Source organism: Ammospiza caudacuta, chromosome 12, assembly GCF_027887145.1.
Source record: "Ammospiza caudacuta isolate bAmmCau1 chromosome 12, bAmmCau1.pri, whole genome shotgun sequence".
Lineage (NCBI taxonomy): Eukaryota > Metazoa > Chordata > Aves > Passeriformes > Passerellidae > Ammospiza > Ammospiza caudacuta.
The window spans coordinates 13,947,207-13,974,519 of record NC_080604.1 but is presented as its reverse complement, the minus strand read 5'-3'; the positions used below and the strand labels follow the sequence as shown (position 1 = coordinate 13,974,519).

Below are 27,313 nucleotides of genomic sequence, written 5' to 3'. Positions count from 1 at the left end.
CGCCGGTGTTCCCGCAGCAGCCGCGGAGGGCCCGGGAGCAGCGGGGCCGCCGCTGTCCCCGGCAGTGACGGGGCCGGGCCCGCGGGGAGCGCCGGGGCCGCGGCCGGGCCGGAGCCATCGCGCCATGGGGGCCTCGCACGGCAAAAAGGTAACAGGGCACCGGGGCGGCTCTGCTCGGGCTGGGATGGGCTGGGATGGGGTGGAGAAGGCACCCCCGGCTCACGTGGGGCTCCATCCGCCCCGTGCGTGCCGCTGGCAGCCCGGGATTAAGGGACGGACCCGCTCCCACTCGTCAGGGCCGGATTAAGTAATTCCAGCTAATGGGCTCAGCCCCGGGGTCTGCCGGGGCTTTCGGGACAGCCAGGAGGGGATCAGAGCATGGCAAGCGTGGCTTTAGGGCGGACAAAGTTTGGTTCTCTGAGGAGAAGTGTCAGATTTGTTCTGAATGCCTCCAGCAGCCTCTGGGATGTCTCCTGAGATGCAGGGCACAGCAAGCCCTGAGTGTTTCTTGGCCTGGGAAGAATTGGTGCCAGCTCCCTCCCAGGGCAGGGAGGGGCTGGGCCGGGTCCCACAGCACCAATGTGTATCCCAAATCCCCAGGGGAGAGAGGTCAAACAGCTCCAAACTGAAACAGATTTATGGAGTCAGAGCCCTGCAGAGTGGCTGGAGATGGTCCTGGTCCCACAGCACCAACCGCGTATCCCTGTACTCCAAATCCCCTGGGGAGGGAGGTCAAACAGCTCCAAATGGAAACAGTTTTATGGAGGCAGAGCCCTGCAGAGTGCCTGGAGATGGCTGTGCTGAGGATGTTGCATGTCGTTTTGCTTCCATGGCTGATGACACCAGTGCCTAGAGATGCATCATCCCCGCTCAGTTGCAATGCCCTGTCTGGAATAAGACTTCCATAGCTCATCTTCGAGCTCTAAGAGAAACATATTTATGCACCACACTAGGTAATAACTTCACTGGAATGGGAACAGCAGTGACCCTTTGCCCCAGCAGGGACCCTTCACACTCAGCTGAGCATGACTGTGGCTTTCAGAGGTACAGGCACAAAGTACTTTTCAGAATTTTGCCAACTTGCTGGACTTTCTTCCAAAACCAAAGCTAGATACCCTTGCAGGGCAAGTATGTGAAAAAGCAGCCCAGTGGCCAGTGAGACCAACACCCAGAAGGAAAATCAGAGCTGAAGTGGGACTAGTAAACATTTATCTGTTTTTCTGGGCTCTGGCAAGTGCCAGGTGCAGGAGGTGCTGCTCCCAGCCAGCCCCTGGCTGCTCCAGCTCCCATCCCAGGCACCGAGGCCAGGCTGGCTCTGGCACACACAGGAGCCCTGGCTGTTCCCATGGCTCAGGACCACCACACACCCAGGAGGAGCCATGCTCTGCCCACAGCTAATCCCCAGCCCCTGCTCACGTGGCCCTGACCTTCAGGCCCCAGCACATTTGCAGAGGCATTACTGGAAGCAGGGAATAAGCTGGTTAGGTCAGGCTTGGCTCAGTGCCACCCAGCTAAGCCCCGCTGCATACAAAGCAGCCCCTGCCTGCCTCCTGACCACCAGACCAGACTGCTTTTGGACAGCTTTCCCCACTGTTCCCTCTCTCTGAAACACCAGGATCCCACCACAGCCCGGCACTGAATGGTCTGGCTTTGAAATGCTGCCGGGAGCTCGGGCTCTGCAGCTTCCTGGCAGCTCCTAAAAGCTGAGGCAGTTTTACTTTCATGGGTACCAAAAGGTCAGAGATGTCTCTCCCATTTCAGCCTCCCAAATGTTGCCTGGCTTGACAAAAGCCTGTGCCACTGCCCAGCTGGCACCAAGCAGGGATGTCTGACTGGCAGCTCCTGCTCCTCTACCCTTGGGCTGATGCTGATGGGAGATGAAACCACGACAACTCTTTCTGCTGCCTTTCCAGGGTGGGTGTGAACAGCAGGATCCAGCTCTCCTGAAGAGCAGGATGAGCCCAGGTGCCAGGAAAGCTCCCCTTGCCCCAGCCCTTGCAGAACCAGGGCTCAGGGAGTTGAGGCACAGCTCAGGGCTCAGGGAGCTGCCAGGGCTGAGCCCATCTGTCAGCAGCAGCAGCCCAGAAGGACTCACAAGGAGCACAGAGCAGGGCTCAGCCCCCTGGCCAGCACAGCCTGCATTAGCAGTCTCAGCTGCACCTCTTTCAGGCTTAGTCCAGAGCAGCACTCCAAGGGGATTACAGTAGTGGATTGTGGAGTGCAAGGCAATCCCCAGCTCCACAACAAAGGGACCGGAAAGGCTGCCAGCATGAATCCAGGGACATTTTTCCTTTAAAAGGCTGCATCTAGTCCCAAAAACCCTTGTTCTCTTATCACCAGTGTTCTGTGGGCCCAAGCCAACAGCAGGGCTCCAGCAAGACACAGATTTTGCTGGGCTGCCCTTCTCTTGAAGGGAAGGCAAGGACTTTGCCACAGGCTGGTTCGTGCATGCTGCAGAGCTGGTGCTGATTGTGTGATGAGCTGGTGATGGTTCCCTGCTGATTCCTCTGCTCTGCAGGGCTTCTGCCGCACTGGTGAAGCTGACATCCCTCTAACCTCAGCAAACATACTTCAAATAATCTGCTAGCACAGCCTCACCAGCAGCAGATCCCCAGGGTGCCAGGGCAGATGCTCCAGACCCTGTGGCAGAGGAGGAGGTTGTTCCCAGGCACCTGCACCTCTCCACTTCTTTTCTCCACGTTTTCTCAAGGCAGAGTTTGCATAGTGGCTGTTTCCCCAGGGAAAGTTCTCTGTCCCCAAATTCCCAAGAGTGTCAGTTTACACTAATGTCAGATGAGCCTGGATTAGCCCTGCTGCTGAGCAGGGAGCTTTGCTCTGTGGCTGGTTAGAACAACAAGAGGCAGCACGCCAGTGCCAGGGAGAGAGGCTCTGCTTGTTCAGGCAAACCACAGCACCTGGCTGCCCATGCTGAAAACAGGGCTTTGAGAACACCCTTTAAAACTCCTCCATCTGAGCAGGACAGGACAAGCACTTCTGGGAGCTGCTGGTGGGATTTCCCCACAACCATGATTCACCCCACTAGTGAGGGATCCCCACAGTGTGGCCAGAGAAGTGTTTTAGCCTGTGCCACAGAAGGACAAAGAGATCTAAAACAGACAGCACCTTGTGACCCCCCAAGAAGTCCCATGGTCCAGCAGCCCCTCTCAGTTGGGAGGAAATATTTCTCCAAGGCAGTGAGCTAGGACACCTGTGCTCCATCACACTGCACAGAGCAGCAGGCACAGGGGGATTTTCCTGGCTCTCCCTGACAAGTATTTCAGAAGGCTGGTAACCAGTGTCCCTGCCAGCTGTTTGAAAACGTCCCTGTGCCTAGGCAGCACAAGATCCCTCCAAGGGACCAACCCTGCCTGCTGTGACACTGCAGCCCTGGCTGTCCCCCCCTCACCCAGGGCTCCAGGGCTGTTCCCCATCAGCAAGAGGGGCTGCAGGTGCCAAGGCCCCTGAGCAGAGCAAATCCCACTGACAGCCACAGAATGCCAAAGGCTGTTTGGTGGCACTGGCCCCAGGAGCAACCCAAAAACCAGACGGCAACCAGGAACCACAATGTGTCGGTGTCCTTGAGCATTGAGCTTCCTGGGGAGAAGGGTTTGCATGTGCTGCCTGCAACAAGCCTTGCTATGGGGGCAGAGATGAGAGGCACAGCAGTGAAGTCCCAAAGTGCCTCAGGAGTGGGGACATTAGTGATAAAAAATCCATTTCTGGGCAAAAATAACACACACCCAGAAAATAATGGCTCTGCACCATGAGACAGCAAACATCTCTAAGTCCTGTCATCTGTCTGACACAGCACAGTCCAGAGTGGGAGAGCTGGGCCAGGGCTAGGCCCAAAACCTCCGCAGAAGCCCTCTAAAGTGACTTTATCCTGCCTCTTGCCTTCATTTTCTTCAACGCTTTAAGGTCCCACAGGTGGTGACACATGGGGACTCTAAGTAGAGACACTGCTCTGGGTTTTTGTACCTTTTGCAGTGAATAACATGCTGTAGCACCCAGCTCTCAGAGGCCAAACTCATTACTCAAACAGTGGGGCTGCTCCAGCTCCTAGAATGAGACCACAGCTTGATTTCTTACTTCTCCATCCCAAGCATGCAGACAGCACCAGCAAACCAGCTCCAACACCTAACATCACCCATTCCCTGCCTCCAAACAGGCTGGCATTCTGGTGCTGAGAGAGCTCAAATGGGCTCAGTGAGACAGGGAGCTCACTTGGACACAGCTAGCCCAGGCTGAAACTCTGCCTTCAAGCAGCACTAGGGTTTGATCCATGGGTGGGGGTGCTGGGCAGGACACAGAGGAGTGTGCTGCCAGCCCCTCCATGGCAAGGCCAGAGTTATCCAACACTGGCTAATGCTGCTGCAGCACTGGGGCTGCACGGGAGTCATGGAGAGGGCTCAGACTGAAGGGAGGTGCACGATGTGCTCACAGGGAGACCAAGAGCAGCAATGCATGGGAAATGCTGCAGCTGGCTCTGGGATGGCTCAGCAGTCCTCAAATAAAAAATGGATTAAAGTAATTAAAGGCTTCACTGGTTCACTCTGCTCCTGGGGGGTTAGGTGGCATCTGCTGCCTCCTCCTGAACCCTGCATTAACAGGGATGCTTCATGTCTTCCTCCTCTGCCTCCTCCATTTGCAGCCCACGGTGGCATCTGCAGCCTGGCAGGTGGCCTCTCATCCCAGACAGCAGCCAAACCTCCTCCCTTTTGGCCCCTTCCCCTGGGCTCTCCTCCCCACAGGACCCAGCTGGCACTGCAGGCGTCAGACCCCACTCTGCTTTGACCAGCACTGCCTGGGGCTGCTGGGGCATTTCTGCCCTTGCTTTTCACAAATTCCATTTTTCCAAGGTAAGGACCAATTGAAGTGACCCTGGGCAGGTAAAGAGCCCAACAAGGGGGTGTCATAAGAGCACATTTCTGATGGCAGCCTTATCCTTGGCCCCTCACATATGGTCCCTAGTTGAGAAATGGAGTGATGATGCCACTGCAGCCTGGCAGGTCTAGGACAGCATGACACTGTGCCAGAAATAAACACTCTCCCTATTAATCATGTGGCATAAGCCTCACTTTTTGCAAAACAACATTCTTCAAGGCATTTTAGAGTGTCTTAATGGTCTCTCTGCAGCATGACAACAATTCACTCCAAAGCTGTTGGATCCCTTTTGTGCCAGTGACTGATGTTCTTCCTGTGCAATCAGCAGCACCCCCAGAAATAGTGGAGCAGTCCTTCAAATCAGCAGTGGTATCACCTCTCCAGTACAGGGCAGGAATAAGCTCCTGAGACACATCAAAAATGGTTCATCCATTGCAGCAACAACTTTTAACCACTGCTGACAGCACTGAGGTGGGCAATACAGGAATTTCCAGCAGTGAACAGGGCTACAATTTGGCTTTGTCCTGGTATGCAGAGGTGGTGTGTGCTCTGCACTTTGCAAGGGACCAGATTTAAAAAGCACTGAACTGAAGTGAGGATGTCCTTGGGGACCAAGGCAGAACAGCTGGTCCATCGGTGTGTGCTCTGCCCTGCTTTGTGCCAAGAGCCTCTTGGTGCCCTTCTCAGTGGGATGTCAGCCTTCACAGTCAGCTCCAGTGCTGACAAATGAGCCTTGTGCAGGGGCTGCTGTGGGGCTGAGCCCTGCCACTGATTGCTCTCATTAATCTGCAGGAAATTTTCTGCTGAGCTCTGGTGTGTCACATTCCACCTCCCCAGCCGTGTGCTGGGAGCAGGGTTAGCTCAGCCATGGTGGGAAGTTCCAGCAGGCTCCCTGCCCCAGGGCTGGCAGCTCCAGCAAGCCTCCCTCCCCATGCTGCTGCCTCCCTGCTTTAGTTGTTTGGGGTTTTTTTCCCTTTTTTGTTGACAATCAGAGAGATGTGACTCGATTTGCCAGCTTTCACACCACAGGAGGGCTGTGCTTGCCTTCTGGGGCCACAGGGATTTGGGAGGGAGAATGACATTGGTGAAAAAGGCAGGCAGGGGTCAGCACAGCACTCATCTGTGTCAAATTGTGTGTTCTTTATGAATAAAATAACACCAAGCACTATCTGAAGCATTTACAATTTTCTACTCCACTAGGCAGCAAAGTGGCCACCTGGCTGCTGCTCCCAGTCACTGGCATAGGAGCTGAGGAGTGTCAGCCTCAGCCTGATCCCCTTCTGCAAGCCCAAATTTACAAATTCCTGTGGTCAAAATATCCTTGAGGCTGCTGGCTGCTCTCGTGAGAGTGGCCACATGCATCTGCCCTCAGCTCACGTCAACCCAAGAAAAGCTGCAGACTTGTAGAGGTCAAAAGACCAGTAATGAAATCTTACACCAATAACTTGATATTTCTTAGAGTCCTTTGCAATATGATAGTGAAATCAGCTATGGTTGTGGCCAGGGACCAGGAGTAACACAAGCCCAGCTTGGTTTGAAAAGCCAGCTCCCTCTGGGCAGGTGTGCATGGAGGGCTGGACACGGGCACAGGACAGGGATGGGGCTGGGCTGAGGCATGGACTGGATGCTGTGGTGGCTTCCAGGCCCCTGCCATGACAAGGGCAGTGCTGTGGCAGCAGATTTTATAGCTGCTGGCCCAGGAATGATGGGATGTGCCTGGACACCGACTCCTGGGAGCTGCCCCTCCCAACTGCAGAACCTGCCAAAGCAGCAGTGTCCCACAATGAGCTGGGAGCACAGGAATGTGCACAGTCAAGCTCCCTGCCAAGGAGGAACCCTCCCAAACCCGGCACTGCTCTGCCTCTGCAAGAGACAGGAACCTGCAGTTTCTCACAATAATCCTGAGAGCAGCTTCACCCTGACCACCACCAGCAAGGCACAACCAGTCTGCAAGCTCCAGGGTGTCACACTGCCTTTCCTAGCTCTCGAGAAATTTTGGCAATTCATCCAAACTGCAGCACTTCCTTTGGCCTTCAGGGAATTAGCAGCAGTGTGAGGCATTGGGCTGTGCTGCTGATTTTCACAGTGTCATCCCAGCAAACATGAGCCCCAGCTTGCTGAATCAAACCAGCCTCAGCACCTCACATGGCAGGACTTTGCAGCAAAACAATGGAGCTGACAGATTTTTGTGCACTGACATCACAGATGGGAAAAAGTCTTACTAATCCTCTAAAGTTCCTTCCAGTGGATGACTTCATTGATGTCTCTGGATCAGTCCCAGCTGCTGCAAATGAGCAGAGATAGACCAAAATTCAGCAATAGCACAGGAGATTTGGGCAAGATCAGCTCAGATGGCATCTCAGAGTCCAGGGGCATATGAAAACATACAAGATGTTTTCATACAGAGCACCGAAAACAGCAAAAGGTATTTGGGGCTAATCAAAAGTAATGGTAGAGAACAGTTTAGTTAACCTCTAAGTCACAGGTTTTGTGGCTTCATCACAAACAGAAATGCTGGTTTCGGTCTCCCAGGCATCAATGAACCTTGTTCCAGGTCATGACAACTCCTTTCAAAGTCTCTGGCTTCAGCAATAAGACTATATTAATCAATGGATGTGGTCATTAATTGCACACCGATGTCAGGAGCTGTCACAGCACCTTAGGGACAAAGTACCTTTCTCTGAGTCCATCTACTCCTAAATAGCTTGAGCAACATCTAACCCTGTTAATGGTGTCTCTCTCACAAACCAGACCTGTGGGTTGTGACCTGAAGTCACATCAGCCCAAGTGACATTTTGCCCACTTTTATTCGTCTTTATCACCCTGATCAGATTGCAGCCATTTCTTACCTAATTCATTAGCTCAGACTTTGGCTATAGTGCAATACAAATGCTCTGATACTGCCTCTTAATGGCAGCTGTATTGATCTGAACCTGCCTGAAGCCATTCTCATCACCCTCTCCATGGCTGGCACTCTGACCATGCTGACAGCTCTTTTCCCTCCTTTGTCAGAGCACAGAGTCCAAAATTACTGTCAGCTCTGCTACAAGTAAACACCACAGCACCCACACGTGGGACAAATAACACTGATTAATGGTTTATTCAAATTGGCTGGCTTTAAGGTCCAGTAGGAGCATTGCAGTCCCCTAGTGGGGAGCCAGGGAGGAGGGCTGGGGTTAGAGCTGGTGGTTCAAAGCAGCCCATGCCTGTGATATTGCCTCCAGAGATTTACAGCTCTGCTGTGCATCCAAGTCAAGGCCAGGAACAGTCCTGCCAGGGCACAGAAGTGCCCAGGATGTTTGGGAGTAACACAGAGTAGTGCATATAAAGCATGGAACTACTTACTATTTATACCTTGTGTTGTTGCTTTGTGGGATTTAACCCACTTAATCAGCAGGCTAATTCCAGCTGAAACAGTGGCTGTCCTCACTGACATGGTCAGAGCAGGATGGGGATCCCAGGCAGGAGGAGCTGCCTGCAGGTCCCTTCAGCAATGTCTCCAGGACTGTTCTGCTCAGCTGCAGAGGGGCACAGTGTTACTGACACTAGATTTTATTACTGCTTCTCACTCCTGGCAAGATGCAGTCACACTGCACACAGAAGTGGTTTTCACACAGAAATACAAGGGTTTGGGAAATAGCAGGCATTTTCTGCCCACTTACTGCAACACAAACTCCCCATCTGAGCCCTCACTGTGACAAATTAAAGCCTCTGACTGTAACACCTGTCCCTCAGCTGGCTGGGGACTTGGTGCCATACCCTGCTTTGCCCCATAGGGAGCAGGCAAAAGTCTCCATCACCTGGGCAATCATTAACTGCCCTGGGGAGCTGGGGAGGTGCAAGGAGAAGCTGTCCTGCTCAGCAAATACACTAATGGCTCAAGTGGAGATTAGCAGGAGTGTGTTACCAACCACCCTGTGCCAAGAGGTGACAGGGTACCCAGCATGGCCTGACCAGCCTACACATCCCCTGCCTTTGGCTTTGCACCACCAAGGTCACCAGCACAGTGCAACCAGCATGACTTGTGAGGCTGTACTGGCATTGCACAGAGTTTGTGCTGGGAGCTGGTGCCACAGGGTGGGAGGGCAGGCTGGGCTGCACAGCCAGTCCCTAGCACCACCAGCAGCACCTCAGCCCAAATCAAGCATTAACTCAGCAGAGCAAATGTTTAACCAGCCTCCAGGGCCTCCCTGCAGCAGGAGGTGAAATGCTGTCTGCCTCTGAGTCCAGCCTGGGTGACTTGAGCAGAGCAAAGTTTTGTCTGCACATTGGGAGCCTGATGGCAGTGATGCTGCCATCCCAACCCTGCTGAGAGGGCTGAGAGTGGAGATTTAATAAAATCCAGGCAGAGCTTTTGCTCTCTCACAGCTGCAGCCAGGCTCCTCAGCAGGCACACACTGTCACTGTCACTGCACTCCTATCAGTGGGCAGCACTGCACATCCAGGCAGGGCCAGGGTTGCTGTTGGGAACTGGCGTGACACATCTGGGATTTTTTAATACACAGGAGACATGTCCACACCAGAAAGCTCCTGGTGCCACAGCAATTGGTTTAAGAGATGATAGCCAGCAGCCAACATCACTAACACAGTAACTCAGCAGCTAGAAGTCCATCTAATGAACAGCCCTGGTAACAAGAACCTGGCTGTGGGCTCCTCCAGAACCATTTTCCTGTTTCCAGTATTTATTAATAACCATACAGACACCCACCAGTGATACTCCAGGTGCAGCATTATTTTCTCTTTACATGCACACTGAACAAGAAAACCATGTTATTCCTCCAGCATCCCAAGTCCCAAGGGATGAGCCCTCTGTGCCACACATGTCAAAGAGTTGTTCCAGAGCTATCCCAGAGCCATGCCAGAACTGCCTGGGTGTGCCAGCTGCTGACTCAGGGACACCATGGGCTCGCTCCTCTGGGGTGATGCCCCCAAAGATTCCCCCCCCAAACCCCTGCAGCATTCCCAGCCACACGGGGCCATCCCATGTACAGGAGATGGGTGATGCTGGAATGCGCTCCCTGTGTCACCTTCTCCTAGGACATGGAGCCACTTCCTAAGACACACAGGGCAGCCGGTGAATGATGCAACTCATTGTCTGCAGGAGCCACTCCAGATAAATCTCAGCCAGCAATCAACCACCCCCACAAAGTAACCTTCATGGAGCTGCAGGGGCAGCACAAAGGCTTTTTGTTCATCTCAAAGGCACAGGAGCACAGGGGGGGTTCTTACTAATTTAGATAGCAAAGAGAACTGTTCTGCAGGGAGCTCCCAGGAAAAGAGCTCTGCCATGAAAAGTCCCTTGGCTCAGGAGAGGAGCCCAGATGTGCAAGCTGGTCAGGCTGGCCTTTTTCTGATTTTACTCAGTTAAAAGCAGATGTTGATGGATCACAGCCGTTTTCCACTCCCACATCCACCAGCCATAACCACACTTCCTTGGGAGCTCAAAACAGGCTTAGATCAATGCTCTTTTCCCCCTTTGACACATCTCCAGTGAACTCACAGACCTGAAACTTGTTCAAAGTGACCCAGGGGGAAAAGCACAGATGTGTATCCATTTCCTTTTCCATTCAAATTGAGCCAAATGGTATTTTTGGAGTGTGCAATGAGCAGCCAGGCCACAGGACAATGCATGATGTGAGGGGAGTCTGTTGTGCCATGAAGATCTCGTGGGGCACAGATGGGCTGTGAGATCACAGCTTGAACAGAAAAACTGCACAACCTCTCCACTTAAAGGCCTCTCCTTTGTCACAGCCTTGGTTTAGGTGCAAAAGCTGTGTGGGGTCTTTCCAAACCCTGCCTGTGAGTAATCCACAGCTGGACAGGTCAGACAGACTGCACTCACAAGCACACAGGCACACCACACACACTGGAGTAAGGACCAGCCTGCCTCTCCTCTTCTGCATCTGAGGCCCCATGTCATTTAAACTGAACAGCTCCTGGTCAGGAGGTTAAAAATAATAGTGATTTTCTTTTTTAGTCTCTGGTAGCAAAGGACTGGCAACTTCTCCTATGTTTCATTTCCTGTGATAGAGCAATACATGTACAGTCTTTTCTCATTTCTCTCTTGTCTTTTCTTCCAGAAAGAATATTCCCTTCAGTCCAAGGGTCCAGGTGGAAGCAAGAAGCCAGGGAGTGGCAGTTCAGGTGAGTGCCAGCAGCCCATGCTGACCCTCAGCTTTGGAGGCAAACTGGGAGGGGCTGGGGCTTCGGCTCACCCCTGGTGCTGCTGAGCCCTTGGCTGGGATGGGGGAAATGTTGGGATGTGGAGAGGTGCAAACTGTGGAAAGGTGCCAGTGAAAGAGCACCCCTGTGTTGGTGAGAACCTGGCTTCTTCCTCCAGTCCTTCACAGGGCCAGGAGTGTCTGGGCAGGACATGGCCTGGACAATACACCCTCGGGTGCCACAGAGTGTGAAGGTCACTGGGCACCCCAGTGGTTCCCCCAGCCTTCCCTATGCCCTTCCTCTGTGCGGAAATGGTTTTGCTTCATCCCTGACCCTCCTGGGCCTGGGACACTAAAACCCTTTGAAGAGCCAAAAGGAGTCGCTGGAGTGGTTTAACCCCTTCTTCTCCCCCACCTTTGCAGCCTTTGGTTTCCCAAGCTGTGTCAATTCAGGGGCAGCCACCATGGCACCTTCCAGCCATGGTAATGATGGAGACAAGAAGCCCAGCTCAGGCAGGGGCTGCCTCTAACAGCATGGGACATAGGGCAGCTGCTGTGGCATCACAGGAGCTCTGATGCCACCAGGACGCCGTGGCCCCGTGTAGGAGCTGCTTGTCCCTCTCTCAGCCCTTTCCCCGGGGCCGTGCAGCGCTTGGTGGATGGCAGGGTGTTGCAACATGCCAGGGAATAATCACGATAGCTGGAGCGGTTGCCCTGGTGCCGGCTTGGCTGTTGCAGTGGTTGCTAAAGAGAGTGGGCGTGCGGCTTCCTCTGGGGCGATCTGATTTCTCCAGGAGCGTGGTTAAGGCACGCTGAGGAGAATTGGTCCTCGGTGGAGCAGGGACACGAGCAGGGACACGACCTCTCCTCCAGCAGCAGCGGCTGTGCCGAGCAGCAGCTCGGTGCCCGGGCACGCACAGAGCTCTTTGCTCTGGGGAGGGAAAGGATCAGCGCCTCCACCTGCGCTGGCAAAGCACCTTCGCACAGCGAGGAGCCGAGGGGAGAAGTTCTCAGGGCGGCACCGAGGAGCGAGCTAGGCCGGCGGCTGCTGCCAGCCGAGCTCGGGAGGTCCCGGAGGGTGGCAGGAGCAGCAGGGAGGGACCAGCTGCCACCTCCACGTCACCTTGTGTCCCTGCTGCCAGCGCACGGGCCCGGCAGGAGCCGGGCACTGCCTTGGAGCGGCCAAAAGCACACGGGTGACTGCCGGGGCAGCAGCAGCAGCAGCAGCAGCTCCATGTCGTGGGGCACAGGGCAGCACCTGCCCCCCGGGCTGCCCCGGGCATCTCTGCGCAAATCAGGTAAGGGCCGGGCCCCGGGGATCCCCGCTTCTCCTGCACTCCCTTCTATGGGGACGGGCTGCTTCACCCCCTGGGATTGCTCTGCACTGCGTACACAGCTGACTTGGGACCCGGCTTTAATTTTATTGGCCATATCATGCTACTTTAACACTTCTGTAGCTGTTTGAGAAGCTGCCCTTCTGTTTCTGCCTTTCATATCTCACAAGAAGTTCCCTTAGAATACCCATCCTGCAATTCAGACCTTCCTGGAAAAGGCACTGGGCTGGAGAGGGGACTAACGCAATCCCTACAAATCAACATGGGAGGATATTTTCTCTATTTAACAAAATACCTTTGAACTAACTTGAAGCATTCATTACTGATTGATGTGCATCTCTGTCATTGGCAGGCAAATGTGCAGAGCAAATATTTGGTGAGATATTAAAACTAAGTTTATCATTGTCAAGGGAGACTGCTAAGCATCTGCCACTGTCAAACAAAACTAAACCAGTGTTCCACACGCTGCTTGTAAAAGGCATGGGACAATCTTGTTGATTGCTAACAGAGTACGATCCCAGCCTTGCTATCTTTGCTTATCACAGTCCAAGGTAATTAAAGGAAATAATTAACCAGCACACCCAGTCCTGCCTGCCAGCAGAGAGGCTCTTGCTGCTGCCTGACAATAACAAGCATTTCCAACTGGTAACTTCTACATGCCAGAATGCTGGGCAAGCCTCAGACCTGGTGGGATTTCTCTCTTCTAAACCCATGTGCATGAATGCAAAGTTCAGCAGATGACCATGGTGACATTCAGAGTCCTTTACCTTTGGGGTGATGGCCGGTGACAATGTGTGAGCAATCTGTGCTCCCTTAGGCAGGTGCAGAGCTGGTGCAAATGGGGACCCAGCCCTGGGGGCTGGGGCTGCGGTGCTGGCAGGGGCTCAGCAAGGGCAAGCAGGACTGGGGACAAACTGGAGAGACTGGGGATAAACTGGCTGCACCAGTGAGAGAACACTGGCTGTACTGGAGGGGAGCGCTGGCTGTACAGGTGAGCAGCCCCATCCCCAGCATGTGCTCAGCAGAGACACAGAGGTAGGAGCAGTGGTGACACGTGGCAGCAGTGCTGGGAGCTGCAGGGATGTGTCCCCCAGCCCTGTTTTACATTTCCATCAGGGTTTTCTCTCCTTTTCTGACCTTGTGACCCCGTGGGGTTTATTTCTGACCGTCAAGGCTGAGTGGAGACAAGGGGACCTGGGGTGTGAGCGCCTGCTGCCCCGAGGCAGCCACTTGATAGCTGGGAACTGCTTCCCACAGCAGCCACATCGAGTTACACTCACCCTATTGCATTATAAATACCAGAATTAGCCTTGCTTAATTATTTAAAACTATAGATTAAAAGCAGACAAAAGCTCTTTGACTCCTTCCCAGAACACACCTATCATTTATCAGAGGCACGGTCGCCTGGTGACAAGCTCAGGGGAGCGTGCCAGCTCCATTGGTATGAGGAGCTCTGGCACAGCTGGAGCCAGAGGAGAGGAAAATCACAGTGAGGGTGGGAGCTGCTGCCATCACACCCAGGGAGAGTAATGTTTAACATCTGCCAATCTTTGGGCTCACATTATTACTATTATTATCATTATTATTATTAGTATCATTATTAATATCACCATCCTCCATCTCCAGGGCAGTAAGCCACAGCAGTCATTAGGCTGCTGTGAATTACAGGTATTTTGTTCCAGGTTGTTGTAACAGCAGCACACGGATTACTGGGGTGATAAAGGCACATTTTGTGGGTATCCAGGCACTGTGAGCCTCCCCATCAAGCTGCCCCCACATCCAGGTACCTCCCTCTGCCCTGAATCCACCAACCATGCAAAAGGGGCTTCCTAAACAAGTGCCCAACTTTGAGGCCAAACCTCCTGTCCCCCGGCAGATGATCCTCTACAATGCAGGTGCACATCTGAAAGCTGCTGACATCAGACAAAGCTTTGGGGCTTTCAGAAACCGACATGGAATTCTTTCCCATTCTGCCAACCCCACCTATTCTGTATTTTTAAAATTCAGCTAATTAATGTTAGAAAAATCATGCAAATTAGCAAGTGCCATCAATGAAGAATCCAAAACCAATGACAAACTTTCAGCTTCATTCTTTGTAGGACTTAACATATAGCATGACCTCTTCTGCCATTACTCTCTCACAAGAAAAGCTGTAGAGGCAAACTCCAGCTGCACTTCAGACACTGGAAATGCATTGACAGAAAGTTCATACTCTAAAATGAAAAAAAAAAAGTTAAGTTTTGGTTAACAGAGAAGCATACAAGAGTTTAAAAGTAACAGAGGCTGGTTTAAAGATCCCACACACCTCCACCTGCACATGCAAACTCTTGTGGGAAGTGAGGGCAGGCCCTGCTCCTCTGAGCCTTCCCAAGAGGGGTGAGGGACAGCTCTCTCACCCTGAGGAAAAGAGGGTTCCCAGGGACTGGGTGCTGTTCGGGTCTGAGGCTCAGAAAAGGGATGGTTTCCCCCCCATAATTGCAGTTAAAAGTGTCAGAAACCTGCATTAGCCCCCAGGCTCAGGCTACTTGTGTAAATAGCTTTAAACTCGCTCTGCTGGCCCACACTGCTGTGTTGGTTTTGCAGCTGCCTGGCTTGCAGGACGTGTATGACCAGCTGCTGTCAGCAGCCCTTCATTAATTTCTTGGTTCTTTAAAAAAGACTCATCCATAAATAAATCCTGGGCATCCAGAAAACCGGAGGTTTTTCCCTGTAACCACAGTTGTAAGTGATCGTTTCTGCTCAGGAAGTGGTCTCTTGGATCAGGGGTTTTACAAACCCAGATCCAGGGCTCTGACCCTGGACATCCTGAGGTTTTTGCCCAGCTTTGTCCCTTCTACCAAGTGACAGGGTCTCACAAGGTTACAGCAGCAATGTCCCCTGAGTGCAGATCCCATTCCCAGAATAATGCCTTCTCACTGTTTTTACATGGGTGGCATTACACAAAGGCCCATTATCTGCCCAGAAATGGATGCCAATCCAATATTTTTAACAAAAGCAGTTTGGTAATCATCTGGCCCTATTGAAAAAACTCTTCTGAGATGCTCTAGTTCAGTTCTCAGATGACACAGACAGCAGAAATAAAACACTGTGAACCACATTTGCTTTCTAGATTCCAGCTGAAGTTGAACACTGACCTGTGCTGCAGAAGGCAGCACTGACAGCTTTGCAGTTTAAGGATGCAGGTGGCATGGGAAAGGGCTGAGGGATGGGCAGGGGAAAAACGAGATGTCACAGGGGGCAGGATGTCAGGAGACCTTGGCAAAACACAAGTCAGGCATTTAACATAGAAACCTGCAAAAAGCAGCTGCTGTCCTGTACAGGTGCAGGTTGACAGGTGCTGGGCAGGACCCCAGATCTCCACTCTGCAGCTTTCTAAATCCAACAGCTATGGATTAACTCCACTTCCAACCTGTTTCGTTTTTCCCTTGTAAAGAACAGCTGTAGCCATGCAGGCAGCCTAAGCAGAGCTGCATCCCTCAGGTTACCTGCCCTTTCCAGGACTGTTAATCCCTCTAACATTCCTGGGGATTATTTCCATCCCACAGGAAGGTGGCACAGGCTGCCAGCAGCAGTGCACAGCCCTGACACAGAGAGGCTCACACAGCAATCCACCACCAGGAGACAAATTGCTTAATCCTAAATAAATGCTCTGTGAAGGGCATCTCCTCCTTGTGAGGGAAAACCAAAAAGCAGCAGCAGCCAAAGGAAGCATAGCCCAGCTCCAGCTGTGGCCAAACCCTCATGTCCAATGCCTGTCCTTGGGCATGAGCCAGTCCTCTCCCTCCTCCTCTTCTCCAGGAGCAGGCTAAAACCTTGCTCCTTGTTCTGGGGGGCTGCACTAAAACCACTTAGCACCTCAAGCAGCACACCCTGTTTTACACTCCTAGTAGAGCATATTTAATGTAAATTTGCAGCATTCATGCTTTCAAAAGTATTTACTGCTGCACCAAAGCTGCCTGATATCCTGTTTCCCAGAAAGATTGTGGCTGAGCATAGTCAGAAGTGGAAAAATTTTGTCCCAGGATTGCAGAGTGATGATTTTGTTGCACCTCTCCCAGGAACTGGGGGATTTATAAGTGCTTCCAGGTGGTCCGAGCAGGAATTTGGGCTTTGCTTTAGGTCAGAACAGAACAAGATATTAAAATGTCACTTTTCTCCTCCAGTCAGTCCCACACCCTGGGGCAGGAGGGTGTCTGCTCCCTGGGGCACCTCAAAGATGCTGAAAATTCCCTGTGTGGTCTCCTGAAAAACTAATAGAGACTGGAGGCTCGTTTCACACTATGGTTGAGAGAGGAGATAACTCCATGTGTGATGGCCAAGTACCTGCCAGGGGCCCTGGCATCCTCATCCTGGCAGTCTTGCTTTTTTCTAAAGAAAAGCAGCTGGAAACACATATTCCCTAGAAAGCTTTGAGCTTCTAGAAATGAGGAAAGGGAAAATACCTAAAAATAAGCAAAGACCTGAGTTTTTGAAGCAAACAGAGTTACTTTTTATAAACAACACTCCAAAGCAGACCTATTTAAAAGGTCACATTGTCTTCCTTAGACAGCAGGGGGTATTAACATCCACGTGTGGTTTTTTGTTTGTATCTTGCAAAGAACAAAATAAAAATGTCCAACACTTTTTGCTGATTTATGATGCTGGCCACGAGGTGCCAGGGCAGAGCCTTGTTCATTGATCTGCAGCTGAATCATGCAAAAACAGACATCCTGCTGTAAATCCACTGCAGAGACCTGGCTTGATTTACACCTCCAGCACCATAAATAATGACAAAAAGCAGCCTGATAGCACTCTGTCTGTGTTACATGGACATGCATTACCTCAGGTCTCAGAGATGATAGATCTACTCCCTGACAAACATTTTGCACTGGCTCCTATTTGCCAACCTGCAAAGAAAGGATGCCCCATCCTTACCCTCAGCATGGCCCCAAGCTGTGCTCCAGACATGCCAGTATTTTTATATTCTCATTTTTCTGCTCAGTGTAAATGAAGACATTCCTTGAATTGTTCAGGCTGAGGGCTTCTGAAGGTTTAAATTCTTGTAGAGAGGTTCAAGGCTCCTTCCAGTCCCAGTCAGGGCTTTGACTTTGTCCCCAAGGCAGCAGTACAGACACCCACAGGAAGCCAAACCCTCGAGGTGGGTTTCTGCACACTCCTAGGTACATTTAGTGCCATGAAAACCAAGCACAGAGGTACCTGCTGTGTCCTGGCCCCCACAGTTTATTGAGGCAAACTGCAGTCCTCATGAGGACTTTCACATGCTGGTTCAACAGAACCAGCCCAGAAAAAGCTTCCATCAGTTCCTCCCACTCCTTCCTTCCCAGTTTTTCTCTTAATTTGTACTAGTTTAAGGGGAAAGTTCCCTATCTGCCTTCAGGAAATAGGTTGATAAATTGCTCTTTCAGTCATGCAGTGTTAGATTACTGCAATCTGGAAATAACCACATTAGCCCATCCAAAACCTCCAGGCTCACCACAGTGCTCCCACAAAATGCTGCATAAGACAGAAGGGGGGCCCTTCCCTGATGATCCTGGGTGTCTGGGGAAACACCACAAGACTGAAGGACTGGATGACACCATTCCATGTGTATGCATTGCTAGGTGCTGGACCTGTGTGGATGTGGGGAAAGAAAATCTGCTCAAGCAAATCTCCAAGGATCTGGGTCTGGGGGTAGGGAAGAAGGGACTCCTAGTCCTGAGTTGCAAAAGGAAAACCATACATCATGGAGGCAGAGGAAAACAGTATTTAATAAATAGCAGTGCTGCACCAGTGCCCCAAGAGCTAGCACAGCTTAGCAACAGGACCCAAGAGCTAATTGGTCCAGAGGAAAATACCAAAGCCACTTGAGTTTCAGCCATTTACACACTCAGGTGGGTCCTTCAGGCTTGGTTGGCTGCATAATCCTTCCATGCTCGCTACTCACAGCATTGTCCCATAGCAGAGCACATCAAGTGGATTTGAGATAGAAAATCCAGGAGGGACATGTCCCAACCCTTCTCCTGACAGGCATCAGGACTTGGTACCAACACACAAGCAACTGTGGGCATCTGTGTCACTGGAGGCAGCTCTGGACTACACAGCAACAGCAGGAAAGGGCAGTGGAATGACAAGGTGACATTGAGCCCAGTCTATTAGCACAGCTTCCAAAACCTGTGTTTCCATTAAAAACACCTGGCATTTTATTGAAGTTACTCCATGGAGACACATTTTTGTTTGGAAAATGAAGACATAGCTTTGCCATTTGAAATAGGAGGTTAACCACTTCATTCATGCCAAAACAAACCTTTGTTTTTGTACCTTCTTTCCTTCCTTGTCTTTTGTCTGCCTCTTCTGTGGAGAAAGGAAAAAAAAAAAAAAGAGAAATACAAGAAAAAAATGAAGCCATTTTACCCCAGTGAAAATCTGATATGTTTTCTCATTGTTCCAAACCTGGCTTTCATCTAACAAAAATTAGCCATGAAATTGCACTGCCTTAACCCTTCTTCAGTCCCTGCATCTCTCTGGAAGGCAAAGCTGAGCTCCCAGTTTCAGCCTGGGGAGTCCAGCCCTGCAAGGGTTTGAGTCAGCCTGGCACTTGCCACCAAACATCAAAGCACACCACCTTCCCTTCTGCCAGCAGTGATGTGTGATCCTAGAGAAAATAATGTGATACAAAAAATCACTGGTTGCAGCTTCCAAGCACCCTCTAAATATTCACCGAACTATTCACCCCAATTACACTCCTGTAATGGGCTCTGATTTGTTTGCCTTTGTTCCCAAATCAGTAGGACACTGGCCACGTTAACATTCAATGAGAAGTTGTTTGATATTGAATCTTTTCTTCAGCAGTATTATTCCTTACACAATTTTGTTTGATTGCAATCCACTTCACATTTTTAAGTACTTACTGACTGTGAAAGAATGGCCTAGCCTGCTTTCTCTTGGCTTTTTTTATTGATTTCTCTTTTAAAAAGGTTTTGTTCCTTTTATACATGAGATTGAAATAAAAGAAAGAGGCAACATTACTGAACAACTGTTTTTCTTCCAGCTCCATCAACCCATATAACTTCACAGTAGGCCTCAAAAAATGCTGTAATAATGAGACACTTAAATACATGAAGCTGCCTACACCCTTTTCCTGGGACTTTTTTGGGTTTTGCTGGTAAACTTCCAAATTGTTCAAATGAATAGTCAGGAATAAATTGCTCTTTCTGAGCACCTGATTAGACCATACACTGAGTAATTGGAGGCAGACCTACTGTGCTTCTCATTTAAAGACACAGCCCACCACATGCAGTTTGTCTTATAACTTGTGCTTTGCACTCACTCTGTATAGGAGTTTTTTGTAAAGAGAAAATGTAAAGGAATTGGAAAACACCAGCAGTGAGCATGTCCTGTGATTTGCCTGAAATCCAAGCTGCCATTCCTTCCAAAACAGTGGGCTCTTGTTCTTACATCCAGAACATACAAATTATTGCAGCATGATCACAGGCTGCATGGGCGAAGGATGCTTTTCTTGGCACTGGACTCAATCCTGATTAATAGGTCAGCAGGTTATCAGTAAAATCTTTCCTTGACAAGAGGTTTCAGATACAGCAGGACTTCTTCAGAAGCCCCTTAAATCCCACAGCATCCCCTTGTGCTATGGGACCAACAACCCCATCCAGAACGCCCAAAGCAGCAGCTCAACACAGTCTACACCCATGGCTGCTTCCAGTTTTACTTAGATCTATCTTGCATTAATTAATCCTTGGCACTAAATTCTTGCAACCACTGAAGTGAGTGGCTGGCAAGTAATTTAAGTGATTTAATTAATATGAGTCTCATCAACAACTCGAAGGGAGTATTTTTTAAAACCTCTAAAAATCCCACACCAGCACATGGAAGCACATGCACTGTGACACTGACATGGTGTCAAGCAGCCAGGACAAACAGCAGCTCCTCTCCTCTGTCTTTCCTGGGGTTCTCACACCAAGCAGGGTGAGACTTCTCATGCAAACACCTCATTTTTTCTTCCAGCATCGATGTACACGGAAATACAGCGGGAGCGACCAGATGGTGGGAATATCCTGACTCACCCAGACTACATAGATGGAAACCCAGACCTCATCAAACCTAAAAAGCTCCTAAATCCTGTAAAAGCCTCGAAGAGCCATCAAGAGCTGCACAGGGAGCTGCTGATGAACCACAAAAGGTAAGGGGAGGTTGCAGCCTGCCACTGGAGCAGCCCAAGAGGTGCTGAGCTGTCAGAGGAGCTGAGGCACAGGACCCAGTGACAGAGTGCAAGCTGGAACAGCAGGATAAATCCCCTCACTTGCAAACACAGTGTCTTCTCCTCTTTGGCTGCATCCTTTCCTCTTTTCCCTGATGTGACCATTTATTTTACAAAAATAGAACAAAAAGCCCACACTCTGCCATCCTGAAGCATTGGCTGGCACTTTTTAGAGTCACAAGCACTGGAAGATGCAGGGCATCCCTGCAGCCCCTTTTTGGTGTCCCTTGGAGGTTTTCTGGTTTTTCTGTCTCTGTCACTGATCTGCCAAGTCCCCAGCAATGCACAGCATTCCTGTGCACTTGAAGGTCAATCCAAAGGCAGGAAGAGGTGCAGGCTGGATGCAGCCACTGAAAGCTGAGGTAGCAGCAAAGTGAGATCATCTGCACAAGGCTACTCAGCAACTCCCTAAATATCAAATGGGGAAAGACAGGCTAGAATTCCTATTCCTGACTTCCTACCCCTTCACCCCAATTTAACTCTTTGGGGGTACAGATACAACATCAGGAAAACCATTCCAATGATCAAGAACCTACAACTACATCATTCCATTGTGGCAACTGTCTGAACATCAGTGCAACAAAATCATATTTGGCTCAGAGGCTTTTAAGCACAACAAAAAGTCTGCTGGCTTTTTATTGACATTTTCTGAACACCCTGAAATACCTTGACACAATAGCTCTTTGGCTGCCTAATTAAAAGGAGCACAGCCTCTGTTCTAAAGGACTGCAGCCATCACAAGAAGCAGACACGGATATTAATTCAGTGAACAATCAAGCCTGCCAGCAGGGTGCATTAATCAATACTGGCACTGGCTGGGCTTGGGTTTGATTTGATTTTCCCAGAATCAGAAGAATTACAGGGACCTTTCTCAGATGTCACTATACCAGCCAGATATTTTTAAAAGTCTCTGGCTTGAGAGTGACCATCTCCTCCCTAGTGATACTGCCCAGTTTAAAGGGTCACCTACCAGCACTGTCTGACCTCACAGAGCATTGTTCCAGTCTAACCATGATGGAACGGAAGCATCAGAGAGGAATGGCAGTGAGGGAGGTGCAGACCCTGCAGCACCAGATCACAGTGGCAAACACAAAGTGTTTGCTCTTTGTGTTCCAGCTCTGTGCCTGCCACGGTGTCACAGCCACATGTGGCACCTGTACTGGCAGGAGGCAGCTCCAGCACAGGCATCCTGCACCACCTACTCATGTGGCCCCTCTCAAGCATCAGTTTAAACCTGTTCTGGCTCTGACCTCCCATGTATTTTTCAGCAAATACGTGAAACAAACCTTACTGCAAAAAGTAGTCCATTGTTGCTGGTTTCTTGTCACTCTCAAATCTACCAGTTTTGCTTCCTGGTAAATATTACCATTGAGGGAGAGAGGGGAGAAGGGGAGAGAGAAGGAATTATGACCTGCTCCTGTTTCTGCTTTGGTTGGTTTTTCCCCCTCAAGCAGCAGGGAGAAGCAACTGAAATCAGCAGCTTGTGTAACAAAATCCTTATCTTACTCAACACCTCTGGGCACTAACACAGGCTGATTAAATCAAAGAATAGTAACAAATCTACAAGCAACATTACAAGCTGTGTCTCCAGCAAGCCAAAGCAGGTTTTCCTTCTCAAGCCTTGGGAAAAGCAATTTTGCAGCATCCAAATTGTTCCTGCTTCAAAAAGCATGATGAAAGCTCTGGGGCCAAGGCTATGGCTGCCTTCACTGATGTTGCTGTGAACTTTGTCCTGTCATTAAGCAAAAAAAAAGAAATTACAATAGGAAGTATCATTAAAAGTGGTACTGGAAGGATGCAAGCACTGAGCCCCAGCCATGCAGTGACAGTGCAGAGGTTTGCTGCACCTGGAGAGGGTGGTTCCTCTCTCCTGCCAGTTCAGCCTCTCATGATGTGAGGTACCACCTCAGCACCCGCTATCCTGCCAAGAAATCCACAGCCCACGGGGTTTGATGCCTCTACTTTCAAACAGCCTTGGCCAAAACCAGCCAACCTTCTGGTGCTGAGGAGGAGCTTTACATGAACAGCACTCCCAGCCCAGGGCACCCTGGGCAAGCCCTTAGCACAGGCATGGGGAGGTGCCCTCCTCTCTCAACACAGACCTGCACCCACAGGGAAACCAAACAACCCATAACTGCTTCAGGTATGGCAATATCCAAAGTGTGAGATTTCTGAAATTTGTTCGGGGAACACCTTCTATCTCTTTGCCACACATTTATGCCCTGCCTGCATGGCCCTGCTGTGTCTCCTTTCCCGTGATCCCCCCCCTCACAGAACAGGGGCTCACCTGAGATGCATCAGGTGGCCAAAGGGGAGTCAGGCACAATCCTCCGGCTTCCAGAAGGAAAGGACAGTTCATTCTGGCCTCTTGATCCTCAACTATCCATGTCAGCAGGGGGATCGTCGGCCCTCAGCTCCGAAGCAAAGCTTCAGATGAAGCAAAGCTTCAGAGCTTCAGATGGGAAGCGCGGGGAGGAAGGAGCCGCCAGGACAATTACTGCAGCCCAATGACTACCCCTGCTGGTGGGAAAAGAATCGTCATTATTGCACATGTTCTCAGCGCCGCTGAATCTTCACGCTAAAACCACTAACAGCAGGAGCCTGTGGAAGGTTCCTTTTCCACACCCAACACAGAAAGCTCTGGTACCCCCGTGCAATGGGATCAGACGAACTTCCAGCACCAAACCGGCCATACACGAACAGCAACATGTGCCCACCCCAAGCAGGCAGCCCAAGGCACCATCAAATGCCCTCAAAACTTATGGATGGATTTGTGGGTCAAGGCTGGTTCATGGATCTCCCATGGATCTCATGGAACACAGGTCTCCCGTGTTTCCACTTAGGGCCAAGACAAGTTTTGGGGTGCCAGGCTGGCAGTGGTTACTCCCCAGGTGTAGATGCTCTGGCTCTCATTTATCTGCTTTTTATCCACAGAGGTTTGGGTGTGGACAGCAAGCCAGAGCTGCAGCGAGTGCTCGAGCACCGCCGGCGAGACCTGCTCATCAAGCAGAAGAAAGAAGAGGAAGAGGCAAAGAAATTGCAGTCTCCTTTTGAAAAAGAGCTATTAAAGAGGCACCAGAGGCTGGATCAGGTAGAACTGAGCTCTCAGCCATCCTTGGCTTAACCCAACCACCTGACACAAGGCACAGGGGAGATGGGTGGGCTGAGGCTCAACCCAAGCTATAGCACTGCTACCCCTCCATACAATGTACATCTTCCACTGCTGCCCAACACAGCTGCAGCACTCCCATCCCCACAATGGGATCTACCACTTCACCCAGGACCCCACTGCACACCACTCACCCTGGGTCTCCTCTGGATCCCACACAATGTCCATGGGTTTTTTTCCCAGTTCAAAGCACCCTAAACTGCATGGGGAATAATAAACTGCTTTGGGCAATAATAACTGGACCCAGCAATAATGAAACCTTGTGTTTTAATGTAGTTGATGTCCTTTTGTCTTTTCATGTGCACAAAGAATTCTTTCTTACAGCTGGAGAAGGAGCAGGAGAAGCAGGAAGACCATGCACCAGAATTCATTAAAGTCAAGGAAAACCTGAGAAGAACATCAACGGTGACAGGGGGCGAGAAAGCAGCATAGCTTCTGCCAAAACCCAAAGGGATCCTGCCAAGGCCAACACCCCCACTGAAATCTCTGTACATGGTGGACATTCCCAGCCACAACATTGGGGCTTCTTGCAGTTATTAACACTTGCTCCAGTAGAAGGCACAGAAAAGGTTTTCCCAGACCAGAGGGAATCACTGTGGGAAAAGTGCAGTATTCACCAAAGTACTCACACAAGTGGATGCAGAGAGAATGGTGTTATTTCCCCCCCAGACTGTGGGTGCACACTAACCACCAGCTAACTCTTGGTTAACTCTAGAGTCACAGTGAATATTTCAAACAGGGAAGTCCGTGTAGGAACAGTTTGGGGGACTCCTGCTTCTCTGTGGAGGCAGATTTGCCAGGCACAAGGGGACAAGAGGGCAGCTGCAGCTCTGGAAAGCCTCCTAGAAACCTGGTAACTAAAAGGGACAATCTGTGTATTACTGAGAACAGCCCAAGTGACCATAGTGGCTTCCCCAAGGGTCACTGGCTTTGCACCAGTGTGCCAGTCAAGCTGTGTGTCTCAGCAAGCACACCTGTACCATCAGAAATACCAACCTCTGTGTGCCCTAACCAGAGCAGCACAGGCAGGTGCAGCTGTACTTCACAAGCACCTTTAGACACCATTTCAGTCATTTCAAAGTGGCTTTTTAGGCAGTTCCATGATGAGGCAGAAAATACATTGGGCTGTTCCATCAACTCCCCAGGTGGAAGGCAAATGCTCTGTGCAGAAAGCAAACACTGAGTGTTCCCAGCACAGGTGTCCATGGAAGTGTGCAGTGACCAGACAGCAGATCCCTGTGGATGCAGACAGACAGACAGACAGACAAACAGCTTCTTGCCCCTGCACTTCTGAGCTTCATCCTCTCTCCCAGCAGCTGGGCATGTGCTACCATAGGGACCCACCAGAAATGCCCTGTGATGGAGAGGGGGTGATGTGGTCACGTCCCACGGGTGCCAGGCTTCCTGTTAACCACCCTGTGGTACCTGTGGGCACCAGGGGGTACAGGGCATGTAGGTCCTGATGCAGAACCACTTGTCAGTGCTTCTCATCCCCTTTTCCAGAGGTCAGAGCTGCCTCATTGCAGTTGCCACTTTGCAAAGCTTCTTCTTGCTGCTGGTGTAGCCAGGCTGAGGTGGATGGTGCATCTGCACCATGTTTGGACAGAGCCTGTCACACTTACAGGGCACCTGTGCCCTGGGATATCCACACCTAGAGCTAGAAGTGTGTTTTCAGGAATATCTCAGCTTCTTGCTTCTCACACCAACCCTGATACAAAGCCTGAACAGCAAAACTCACCGACTGCCTTTGGACACTGGCTCCTGAACAGCCTCAGCAGAACTCGTCAGCTGGGCAGGTAATACCTGGGTAATCAACATTTATTATCCACATCCTCAGTGGATCTCTATGTAACTTAAGGGAAACTGGGCATTTATACATATTTATAAAAAAGTTACTAACCCATTCTCTAGTCTCCTGGTGCAGTGGGATGCTTTATTTCAGAGGGCTGCTGCTTGACCTGGCAGCTTGAGTAAAACATCTGAGCCACATCACGTGTCAAGAGCAGTGACACAGCTATGGAGCTTCTGTGACAGACTGGCCTGTAAAAGCCCTTAACTCAGCCTCAATCCTTGAGCATCCCATCCCATGGCACTGACTCTGCTGTAGTTTTTAAAGCCCTTGCTCACATGCTTGTTCTAAACATGATTTTATTTCAGAAATCCATATTGCATATTGTCACTATGGGTCAAACAAAATTTGAAAGGATCTATTAACAGCCTTTCCAACTGTGAAGCTTTTTATACAGGTTATGATTAAAACCATAAGAAAGAAGCAGCATCCAGTATTTTTTCACAGGGAAAAAAAAGCCAAATTTCTCCGAGGACAAAAAACTGTTGCTAAGGATGCTTGTATATAGCTGTAAACAGTGCTGCATGATACTCCATAGGTAACATCAGTGTAAGTAACTAGCCAGAATTACTGTGCTGAGGTTTTGTGAGGAGTTATGGCACAGATTAAGTAACCTTGATCAAAGAGCTCCAAAAAATTCAGCAAATTAATTTGTAATTTTGCCACGGATGGAAATGCACTCCAGGAGAGGCAATCTGTCGCTCCATATGCCCCAGTGAAATCCATGGTATCAGCTCTCCCTGCCTGGGACAGGGGCATTTATGCAAGTCCTTGGGTGGGAGCCATCCAGTAAGGTCAGCAGTGAAGAGGCAGAAAGGATTTTGCTGCTCTTCTAAAGTATTCAAATATTACCTGGAGGGGAAAAATAAATCAAAGTGTCTCCCTTTGTCCACCAAGCACAGAGAGGGGCTGCACACAACACAGTCATTGTGGCTGGGGGTGTCTGGGTCATTTCCAGCAGAGGTCCCAAAGGGTGAGGGAGGGCTGGGTGACACTGTCCTAACTCAGGCTGGGCTAGCAGAGTCACAAGAAATCCTCCCAGCAGTGGGGAGACAGCAGAAAGCCCCGACCCAGCTGCCCACCAGGACCCCACAGGCTGTGAGCTGGGACACAGCAGCAGGGACAGCCAGCACAGGCAGTGCCTGGGGCACACAGCAGGGCAGGCAGAGCTTCAGCCCTGACCAGAGCTCCAGGCACATGGGAAATGATCCTTTCACTGCTGAAGTACTGGCTTAAACATCACAGCATTTTCCAGCACAGCTCTGCTCACCCCTCTGAACTGATAACCCCCAGCTGGGCTCAGACACAGAGCCTGTACAGCTTTCCCCAATGCTCTTGAGCTTCATGGAACAGCAGTGAGGAGATGGCACCCTAAAAAATCAGTGTAGGTATCACCAGGAAGATTTTGGGCTATCTTTGTGTCTCTATTTCTTTTGCATTAATTTTTTTCCCTATGCTTCTAAAGCACGTTCCTGAATAAAACCAGTGTATCCAGAAGGTACAGATTATCAGAGTATTGATGGAAGACAGTTTTTTGCACTGTGTATGTTGGTTATGTGGTATATAGTCTGTATTCTGTGTTGGTGTTTATAAATTTATATTAAACTATATGTGATGCACCTCTGCTGAATTAACTCACTGTTTAATGTGGACACTTCTGAAGAA

General features: G+C 50.4%; 1 protein-coding gene across 2 annotated transcripts; it reads left to right on the top strand.

Annotated features, from left to right (window-relative positions):
• FAM107A (family with sequence similarity 107 member A) lies at positions 1–27,313 on the top strand. 2 transcript variants are annotated; one of them, XM_058812960.1, is made up of 5 exons: positions 1–148; positions 10,965–11,028; positions 20,378–20,552; positions 23,565–23,721; positions 24,124–27,313. In XM_058812960.1, the coding sequence occupies exons 1-5, from the start codon at positions 125–127 to the stop codon at positions 24,229–24,231; spliced, it is 528 nt and encodes a 175-aa protein (XP_058668943.1). In that variant the 5' UTR covers positions 1–124; the 3' UTR covers positions 24,232–27,313. The 2 variants fall into 2 exon arrangements, with proteins under 2 accessions (XP_058668943.1, XP_058668944.1); XM_058812961.1 differs by lacking the exons at positions 1–148; positions 10,965–11,028 and adding an exon at positions 12,206–12,343.

Excerpts from the sequence above, each read along its gene's own strand:
- FAM107A (XM_058812960.1), top strand. The coding sequence starts at position 125 with ATGGGGGCCTCGCACGGCAAAAAG. Across the intron at positions 149-10,964 it reads GGGCCTCGCACGGCAAAAAG|AAAGAATATTCCCTTCAGTC; the intron begins GTAACAGGGCAC and ends CTTTTCTTCCAG. Across the intron at positions 11,029-20,377 it reads GCCAGGGAGTGGCAGTTCAG|CATCGATGTACACGGAAATA; the intron begins GTGAGTGCCAGC and ends TTTTTCTTCCAG.